Below are 11234 nucleotides of genomic sequence, written 5' to 3' on the forward strand. Positions count from 1 at the left end.
AACCGGATCGGGCTGTATCGCCCTGCCTCCCTCTAGTTTTATTATATTATTGATTATACGATAGATAGATCTGACAACTATGACGAGAAGCAGGTGGGCCGGGTTAGGCAGACACTGCGACTCCTCACTCCCTAACAATATTCAATTCTATGCCTTAACTATAAGCTTTGTAAAAAAGGAAAGTCTTAAGCCTACTCTTAAATGTGGAGACGGGGGGGGGGGGGGGGGGGGGTGGGGGGGGGGGGGGGGGGCAGGGGGGGGGGGGTGGGGGGGGGGGGGGGGGGGGTGGGGGTGGTGGGGGGGGGGGGGGGGGGGGGGGGGGGGGGGGGGGGTGTGGGGGGGGGGGGGGGGGGGGGGGGGGGGGGGGGGGGGGGTGTTCCTGGCCTCCTGAACCCAAACTGGAACCTGTTCCATAGGAGAGAGCCTGATAGCTGAACGCTCTGGCTCCCTGTTCTACTTTTAGAGACTCTAGAACCACAAGTAACCCTGCTTCTGGGAGTGTAGTGCTCTGTAGGGTTGTAAGGTACTATGAGTTTTTAAGATAAGATGGAGCCTGACCTGAAGAGCTATGTAGGTGAGAAGAAGGATTTGAAATTCTATTCTGGATTTTACAGGAAGCCAATGCAGAGAAGCTAAAACAGGAGAAACGTGATCTCTTTTCCTGGTTCCCGTCAGAACACGTGCTGCAGCATTCTGGATCAGCTGAAGAGTCTTTATGGATTTTTTCGAGCAGCCTGATAGTAAAGAATTGCAGTAATCAAGCCTAGAAGTAACAAATGCATGGACTAGTTTTTCTGCATTATTTTTAGAAAGGATATTCCTGATTTTTGCAATATTACGTAGATGAAAGAAGGCGATCCTTGAAATTTGCTTTAAGTGAGAATTAAAGGACATGTCCTGATCAAAGATAACTCCAAGATTCCTCACAGTAGTGCTGGAGGCCAGGGTGATGCCATCCAGAGTAACTATATCTTTGGATAGTGCTTGGGTCCCAGAGCAATAACTTCAGTTTTATCTGAGTTTAACATTAGAAAATTACAGGTCATCCAGGATTTAATATCCTGAAGGCACATTTGAAGTTTAGCTAACTGATTAGTTTCATCCGGCTTGATCGATAGATATAATTGAGTATCATCTGCATAATACATAATATAATAATGCATACATTACTAAGCTCTGAGTACTTCTTCCAACTGATTATTTGTCAGTCATGAAATTAAAGTATTAATAGTAGTAGTATTAAGGTGATATGTGTAGTTTCTGAAATGTTTTCAGATGGAATAGGGTGAAGTGAACTTTTACTGAGACCGCAGAGAGAGAGGGAGAGAGAGAGAGAGAGAGAGAGAGAGAGAGAGAGAGATGTGATATGTACTATATATGCATTTAACGATAAACTGTTTTCAACATGCTTTCTTTGTTTTTAAAGCAAAATTTAATTGAATTTAATTGAGAGAAACAGAGAGCGACACAGATTCAGTTTGACCTGATGGTTTTTCTATAAATTGATTGAAATGGGTATTGGAGGAAAAACATGTGATATCATAAAATCTATATATACAAAGAACAAATGTTCAATTAAAATTGCAGCCTGTCCCCAACTCTGTTCAACATTTATATAAATTACTTTATGCATTTCTACACCCCCTGGTATCACTCTGGGAGATACTGACATCAAATGTTGTTATATGCTGACGATGTTGTCCTGTTGTCCCCTACACAAGACCTGGGCTCTGACTGTCAGCATAAACAAAACCCAAATACTGATTCTCCAGAAAAGATCTGGGAATTACAGTAAACATCAGTTCTATATCAATACAGCTCTATTAGAACATGTGAAAAACTACACTTATTTATGTCTCAATAATAGTTCATCAGGTTGTTTTTAAATGGCTGTGAATGAGCTGAGAGACGAATAAAGAAGAGCATTTTATGTAATTAAAAGAAAAATTAAAACAGACATTCCAATTAAAACTTCAGGGGACACCCCACCCCCCCCCCCCCCCCCCCCACCACCCCCACCCCCCCCCCCCCCCCCCCCCCACCCCCTATATATATAATAAAGCAATTTAGAGAAAGACAGACAGAGGGAGAGAGAGACAGAAAGAGGAGAGAGAGACAGACAGAAAAAGGGAGAGAGAGAGAGACAAAGAGAGAGACAGACAGAGGGAGAGAGAGACATAAAGAGGGAGAGACAGACAGAAAGAGGTAGAGAGAGACAAAGAGAGAGACAGACAGAGAGAGACAGACAGAGGGAGAGGGAGACAGAGAAAGAGAGACAGAGAGAGGGAGAGAGAGAGACAGAGAGAGAGAGACAGAGAGAGAGAAAGAGAGAGTTAGAGGGGGGAGAGAGAGAGAGAGAGAGAGAGAGAAGAGAGAGAGTTGTTAAAAAAAATAGGTCCTGCAGGGAAAGAAAATGGGAGTCGACGTTCACACCTGAGGAAAGCATCGAGCGCCCTGAGCGGCCAATCAGGTCGGCGTCAAACAGCAGGAGCCGACCCACCGTGAGGTTCAGTCAGTGTACAGAGGGAGGGAAGGGGGGGGGGGACACGCCGACAGCACTGGAGAGAGAGAGAGAGAGAGAGAGAGACAGAGAGTTCTGCAGCAGCATGCTTCAACAGAGTACCCAACTCCTGCGCGAGGACTAGCCAGACTCCTGACCTGTGCGCTAAGTTCAAGGCTGATTTCCTCAACTTTTTCAAGCCCACTTCTCAACAAATTTGACTCTAGGCTACAGACAACACATCATCTTCCGTGTCACTTCCCAGCCGTGGATGAGAGCAAGGAGCGTGGATGGTTATGTGAGTAAAGTTCGCCTCAGAGGGCGGTTTCTTTTCGTCTTTTTTATGCAGGGATTTACCGAGTGAATAAATAACGCTTTACATAGAAACACACATGCAACGAACCGCATTGTATGCGTTTGCGCCTTTTGTGGTGCCAGCCTCGGTGTTGTTATGTAACATGTGCATTTCTCTTTCCCATTATTCCACCGTGCACTTGTAAGGTTTGGAGCTGGGTCGACATGCTGGCCATGTGCACGGCCAACCGAGCTAGAGGCTATGGAGTCTACATATTACACCTAATACATCTCAGTCATTAACATACACCTTCAACGTGTTTGCATTAAGCTTATAACGCATTTATTATAACATTCCTAGACTTGATTTGAAGAATTGAACGCATGTGCACATAGGGAGTTTTCGCTTGTATTTGAATAATAGTGCGTCTCTCCTCCTAATGAAGGGGTCTAAAGTGACTTTATTTTAACTTTAAAGTACTTTCATCCCTTGTTACCATGTTTTTAGTGTTTTTCTGCTGCTGAGTGGTGATTATCGGGCGTAATTGTTCTTATTATAGAGCTGTTATTACGACTTATGACCGTGTCTAGTGTGCAGGGAAATTGATTAGTCAGTGATTATTCCAACGCCCCTGCTGCGTCACTGCAGGGTTCACCGGTGAGAGATCAGGGTGAGCTGCATGGTTTATTTGGATCATTGCAAAACAGGATTTTTTGTTCTTGTTTCCTGTTTTTGAACGCGCCCCGGTGCTTGGACATGTACTGACGGTGCAGGTTTACCGGTTGAACTTTCTTCTTGGGTTATTGCTCTCCTGTTACTCGGTAATTTATTAGCAGGGGTTGTGTTGTTAGACAGCAAGGGAGAAATACATGTGCAGACAAATGAAACTCTCCTTCTTGTTCCTGGAGTCATTAGAAGGCGCAGGAAGAAGCCACGCGGTTGGAAAGTGAAGGGGAGGAGTCAGGAGGGAGGGAATGATAAAGTTCAGTGAGGGGCGGGGGGTTGTATTGACTTATTCATCGCTTAGGTGAAGTCACTCAGGTGACCTCCTCATGCCCCCAAACACTGCAGCAGTGGTGGAAGGTAACTAAGTACACTGTACTTAACTACAAGTTTGAGGTACTTGTACACTTCTTGAGTATTTCCATTGTATGCTACTTTATGCTTCTACTCCAACATGTTTACTTGACAGCACATTATTTTTCAGATTCAGATAATTAAAAATAAAGTATAATCAGTTCATATATAATGATATGTTTTGTAGCATGTATTTAATAGACAGCTTAGGAATTAAAGGCAGAATACATGCAGCAGGGCGGAATTGAACCTGCAGCCGCTGTGGCTAGGACTGAGCCTCTGTACATGGGGCGCACGCTCTAACAGGTGTGCTTCCCAGGTGCCCCAAAATGACTATATGTATTATTATATAATGGACTACCCAGGACTATAATATAAAGTCATTCAAATAAACTTCACCAGCTGCAACATGAAAGTGATTAACCCATTAATGCATCAATAATTAGAACCCGTATACTTTAAGTATATTTTAAAGTAATATTTAGAATACTTTGATTTATTTGAGGATTTAAAAAAACACATCACAAATATAGAGCCCGACCAATAAAGGATTTATAGGGCAGATGTTTATACAAACATTTGGTGATTTAAAAAAGAAATATGCTGCTGCTGCTCAAGTAGGGCTGAGCGATATAGAGAAAATCAAATAGCACAATATTGTTTGACCAAATACCTCGATAACGATACAACAACGATCTTATAGCATTGACTATTGGTGCTTTCACAAAATATTTACACAATGAGATTTTTGATAAATAATCAATAGTAATGTGGATATAATGACTAAATGTGTAAAGGCCAATAATAGAACAGCTACAACAGTCTGGTAAGTTCAGGAAATTACATCACTTTACTGTAATGCAGCCTTTAAATTCAGAAAAAACATTTATGCCATATTAGGATATTAGGAAATCAAAAAATCTAAGTCTATGTAGTCTCATATCACAATATCAATATCATGGTGATATATTACCCAGCTCTATGCTAAAGGCATTGAACACACTTTAAAAAATACTGCAATAATACCAAAAACTGTCATCATTTTTGGTACGTGAGTACTAACTCTTATCAATTTATTTTGAGCCTTTTTAAGTTTGCCTATAAAGAGTTTTAAAAGCATTTACTTGTAACAGAGTATTTTTATACTGTACTTTATACTTATTGCTACTTTTACTTAAAGGTCCAATTTGTAATATATTTACTGTATTAAATCAAAAAACGACAACAATACATTACCAGATATTAAAGAAACATGCTCATTGTTTTAACATTCGTGTACTTGCATAAAAATATACTATTAGTACTCGAGTTAAATGACACACAGCACACATACAGAATATACATGAAATAGTAAATAGGATAGAATACAAGAATACATATTTTAAAAAATGAAGATAAATAGGTACAACTACTTAAATATTATTAATAAAAATGAGTTTGTGCAAGTTGCCCTTTAGTGCAGTATTGTGATGTACTGTATATGAGTCTTATCTAACACAGTGATGACGTGTTCAAATTATGATTATATATTGTTATTGCTTGTGGTAGGAATGATTTCAGTTAATCTAAATGACATACAGTTAATCGTTTAGTGTATATATATATAAATACGTATAAATGACAGGAGGTAGAAAAAAGACGTCTTCAGGTGTCATTTCCTCACCAACTGCCCCAAATCCAATATACAGTAACATAAAACAGAGACAAACAGCCAATTCTCACATTTCAGAAACTGGAACCAGTGAAATTATTGGCATTTTTGGTTGAAAACTAGTCGAAACAATTGATTAATCAAGTCAAAACGTTTTCACGACAGCTTTCATCTGGGAAGAAAAAGCAGATATGCACTACAAATTACACTTGCTTTTACTTGTATTGAAAATAATTGAACATTCAATAAAATACTGTGTGTGTACCATGTTTGGAGCATGTAGAAGGTTCAGTAAGGGAAAATAAAAAGTCCATAATCAATTTAATGTGTGAAATTATTAGCTTTGGCTGGAGGCTGTGATGGGTGTGACTTACATCACCACAGTTAGTTTGCTGCAGGGTTTTATGGATAACACATTTTGTATATAGCTAAGATGTATTTCACAATTTTATCCTTAACTACTCATGTAGTATAATAATGAGGATGTTAGAAGTTGTTTTCACGAGAGGTGGCCAGCCGAACTCTGATCTGTCGCACACTGTGGCATCAACTCAGCAACACTGTCTGCACACGTTTTCACGTTTCACAAATTATCTGCAATTAATCGTCATGCATCGGGAGAAATATAGTCTCACATTGCGGGACTTTCCTCCACAGCGCTGAGGAGGAGGGTCTGGCTAGTCCATACAGCATTATTGGATGCCAAATTGTTTTTTGTACAGTGAAATCTTTTTTTTTTAAAGCACCTCTGTTAATCTGCCAATGTCGATAACCTGGTCTGATACCTGTGCTCTGCTCCCCCCCCCCCTCCAGTTTAAAACGCGTTTAGTCCATAGCCTGCCATGATATCTGACTGACTTAAATATTATTTAAGATATTGGCACTGATACTGATCAATGCATTCCACCACACACACACACACACCTATGATCATCTCTTACTCTAGTGTACATCACCATCTTTCTCGTCTCCATACCTCAATATTGTTATAGTCTGTTATAACCTGAGCATGTGGTGGTTTAGCTGCAAAACCTTCAAACAAATGAAGCATGAAACTATTACACATGATTCTATTATAAGTAATGTAATATTTAGTCTTGGTCTGAGAATGGCAGTTGGTCCAGGCTGCTGCTGAGTGATGATATACTGTATAGGCCTGTGTGCCTTCTGTTCAGTATGTACAATAGGCAACAAAGTAGACAATGTAGAAAGTGTGTGGCCTGATCTGGGTATGAAGGGGCCATAAAGTACATGACAGACAAGGAATGCAGACCCCAGTGAGAGACCCTGAGGAGCTGACTCCCCCCCCACACACACACACACACATTCATGTAAAACCCTTTGGGGAATGAACAATCCCCTCTTGCAATGCGGTCCCTAATCTCTTGCCACCAGACACAACTTTGATGTGGAACACCACCCACCCACCCACCCCCCAAGCCATACTTTGTGTCCCCTTTCCCTGGGCCCCTCACTCTGCCCTCCATCCTCACTTCTGTTTCTAAAAGCTAAGACATGTTTCTGCATAGCAACAGTCAAGAACACTCTAATGCAAAGATGCAAAGCCCACACAATTATCGCTTATCAATCGATTTCTCTCATTTTCAAACAACAAGCTGATTAAATAAGGTGGGAAACACAAGACAAATTCACTTTAAAGTAACAATACATGATTTCTAATTGAATGCTTACTTTTTAGGGAGAACTTTGCATACAGACATACCATAGCATTTACTGTAAAGCCTAAGATATATTGCAATACCTGTCGCTAAAATGGATTTTGCCGTCAGCCCCCAGTGTTTTGACTACAGCCCTAAATGTAATTTTAAATGTAGGCACATAACACAAAGTTTCCAGTCTATGGTTCAGGCCCACGTCACCCTTTGGTATCGCCTAAGCTCGCTTAGAGCCTCGACTGAGGTAGTACTAAATGAAGTACGTGTTAGCAGGTACCAGGGACTTATATCATCATGGAAAACCAAGAAAGGCGAGTAGAGTCGCAGGTACCATGTAATGGAAAAATGCACACATTATATATGAGCAGAGCAGTCACATAATGCACAGCAGATTATTAGGGCAGGTGGATTTTTTCCTGAAATATTGTGACTTTATTCTTGGTATATTATTTTTCTCAAAATATCCCACAGATGGAACAAGTTATAGTTTCAATGTGCAGAACGTTGTCAACATGAGCAGGAATCTTGTTAAAACCCACCTGAGCTATTAAAGTCCAGGGGTTATTAACAATTAACAAAAATAAATTAGTGTCTCCATGAGGTGAAGAAGTGTCACATGCACATGTAAAAGAGGAAATAGGTAAATTATGCCTTCATGTGTGCTGACACAGTAGAGATAATTATAAAAGGTGATCTACAGGAGAATTAAAAAGAATGCTTTATATTCCATTATACTTTTATATTTTGAATTGTCATCTATTATTACAGAAATAAAGACATTTCCAGCATACATTGATGCAGACAAGGGCCGAATAGGTGCAACAAATTCACCAGAATGGAGGAAATTAAGGGTTTTAATTAAATGTTCCGCTTCAAAAGGTGTGGACTCAATCCTCACTCACCCTCTAGCAAAAGTCAGTGGAATGATTGATGTACCCCACCCCCCAACTTCAGTCTCCTGTCTTCCTGTGGTCACCAATAAAGGACAAAAGACATAGTTTAAATACTTCAATTTATAGTATCCAGTGTTTCCTTTAGGATTTTTTTAGCAGTGGGGCAGGTCTGTCTTAACAACAACAACACCATTTTAATATGGCGGGCTGCCACTTCAAAATCACATACAGAGGAACATAGAGGAAACACTGGTATCAGCAATTCAAAGTCCCTTAAATAAAACATTTAAGGGACTTAGAGAGCAGTTAAAAACTATTAAAAACATCACAAAAACAGCAAAAATAGAATACAAACAAATGTTTTAGGGATGCACTGATACCAATAATCAATATTACCATTGATGTTATGGCCAATAACCCATATTTACAGATGTCAATATGATCTGTATGAACCATGTTTCTATGATAATTACATTTTGTTACTAAAATATTGTGTTAAAGGTCCCATGCTCTTTGGATGTTTTTAAATACTAATAGTGTATCTGAAGTCTCTTTTATATAGACCTTAGTGGTCCCCTAATACTGTATCTGAAGTCTCTTTTCCAAAATTCTGCCTCGGTGCAGAATTACAGCCACTAGAGCCACTACCAAAATGAGCTTTCCATAGTATGTAGCATTTCTGAGTCTGTAGCTTTTGAGAAGTAGAAGGGGGCGGGGGGTGCTTGAAAAAACCTTATGAAATTTGGAAAATGTCTTTCTGTATTTTCAAAACATTAGGAAAAGCCCGTCAATTATAGATTTACCGCATTGTTTTACTGTTAATAAGTTATACAGCCCAACAAAAGACACAAGTGACTATGAGTAATAGTTTTAGGCTACTTTTAGAAAGTCCAGTTAAACTCATCTGAATGGCAGTTCTTCATACGAGTGATCAAATTGGTAGTGCTGATTTAACACAACATCCTTCTCACAATATTCAGACCTTGCAAGTTTGGCATACTGATTCATGTGTCTCCTTTATTTATATGTGAAAAACATCCAGACTGCAGACATTGCTTTGTGTTCGGTTCAGCATGTAAACCCTGTGCTGCGTCATAAAATCTGCCATTACATCCACATTGCTGATTATTTTTTTTAATCTAAAATGTAAGATATTTTGTTAAAGCACCAATTGTCAACCCTAGAATGTCACCGCAATATTGATATCGAGGTATTTGCTCAAGAACATGGTGATATCTGATTTTCTCCATATCGCCCAGCCCTATTTTAACACGCTGACATCAGAGAATGTTTTTGACTGATCAATTATCAAAATAGTTGGTGATTAATGTAAGCATAATGGATTAATCTTTGCAGCTCTAGTTACAGTGCAATGTGAAAAATGAAGACAAAAAAGGATCAGAAAGCTACAAATGTAATACAGTTCCAGCAATATTCTCGGTGGTATTACGTGGGCCTTTAGTCATTTTCGAAATGACAATTTCAACGTGCATAACATAAGTGAGGAGGTGGTGAGTTCCAAACAATTATCGGTAGATAGTTAAGGTTTGTTATCAGGCATGCAGACTTCACCTGGTTTGTCGCCACATTGTCTTTATCCACGACGTTCCACTTCCGGGATTGTTCCGGTGGATTTCTGAGGACTATGGTTACCTGGTCCTCAGATCTCTGCAGGGTAAATCCAGACAGCTAGCTAGACTATCTAACCAATCTGAGGACTATGGTTACCTGGTCCTCAGACCTCTGCAGGGTAAATCCAGACAGCTAGCTAGACTATCTGTCCAATCTGAGGACTATGGTTACCTGGTCCTCAGACCTCTGCAGGGTAAATCCAGACAGCTAGCTAGACTATCTGTCCAATCTGAGTTTTCTGTTGACGACTAAATCTACTTCTGAACGTACACATGTTCCACCAAAACAAGTTCCTTCCTTACTATTTAGCAGAGGCACCGTGGCTCCATCCGGAGCTTAGCCCCGCCCATGACAATTGTGATTGGTTTAAAGTAATGCCAATAAACCAGAGCACGTTTTTCTCCCCATCCCAGAATGCTGTGTGGACTAGCCAGACCCTCTTTTGCTATGCGGTGGAGGAAGGTCTAGCAGAGCGAGACTAGTCGCCACATGATGTTTTGTTTCCTTCCAGACCTGAGAGACAGTTAGCAGGTATTTGTTAAGTGAGTAGGTGAAAGGTCAAACGCGTGGGGAAACGGGGGGGAGACGACATCCTGTTGTAGTGAGCAGCTGGATGAAGGGAGAGTCCCTGATCACAGATTCGTATTGATGCCAAAGGGCACCAACGTCTGCACACAGAACACCATCATTTCCTCCATGTGGGAACATTAAGTTCAAAGTTTCTCAGAACGCATATGCCGTATATAAACTTACGCCTCCTGTCCCTTCATGCCAAGAAGACCCCCTGTGTATCACAGCTGCAAAGATGAATCGATTAGTTGTCAACTATGAAATTAATCGCCATCTGCTTTAGTAACCGATTAATCGGTTTGACACGTGTAAAACAGATGTCAGCATGTTAAATACGAATATGTTCTAGTTTCTTCTCTCTGATTGGTTTAAAGAAGTGCCATTAAACCAGAGCATGCCCCCCCCCCCCCATCCCAGAATGCTGTGAGGAGAAGGCAGACTCTCTGCTTTGCAGCGCATGGATGGTTTTGCAAAGCGAGACCAAACAAATAATCGATTAATTCAGAAAATAATCCACTTTGATTTTAGCTCCAAAATGTTGTCTTCAGATTTCTTGCACTGCCTGACCCGGAGTCCAAAACCCTTTATTTAGTCTGCAACAATGTGAAACAGAAAAAGCACAGCAAGTTCAGAAACTTCTTAAGTAAATGATTTCATGACAAACCTGTAACCACTAAATTGTTTGTGGAGTAATTGATAAATAGTTTCAGCATTATTTATGTTATTGGCCGGATGACCACAGAAAATAGAAACCTAAGTTAAAGTGCCCACTTTATGAAAAAAATCTCTTTATCTGGGATTTGGGGGGGGTTATTTTGTGTCTCTTCCACACACATACAAACTTGGAAAAAGCTATCCATGGAGTTCTGAGTGAGATCCGGTTTCTGAATGTCCTCTGTCTTCAGTCTCTTCTGCACGGCTTTCTACGTCACTAGCCGAG

The 11234-nt window shown here is 40.4% G+C and overlaps 2 protein-coding genes across 3 annotated transcripts in view; one reads left to right on the top strand and one right to left on the bottom strand.

The window, feature by feature from the left end:
• commd7 (COMM domain containing 7) overlaps window positions 1-11234 on the bottom strand; it is a 32158-nt gene that overhangs the window by 9580 nt on the left and 11344 nt on the right. The window lies entirely within an intron of this gene.
• The window catches only part of dnmt3bb.1 (DNA (cytosine-5-)-methyltransferase 3 beta, duplicate b.1), a gene marked incomplete at its 5' end in the record, with an annotated part of 58826 nt that continues 50126 nt past the window's right edge, over window positions 2535-11234 (top strand). Inside the window, 1 exon segment of the mRNA XM_032520187.1 lies at window positions 2535-2798. Coding sequence (XP_032376078.1) covers window positions 2791-2798 — 8 coding nt within the window.

The sequence above is a fragment of the Etheostoma spectabile genome, chromosome 7 (assembly GCF_008692095.1).
Source record: "Etheostoma spectabile isolate EspeVRDwgs_2016 chromosome 7, UIUC_Espe_1.0, whole genome shotgun sequence".
Lineage (NCBI taxonomy): Eukaryota > Metazoa > Chordata > Actinopteri > Perciformes > Percidae > Etheostoma > Etheostoma spectabile.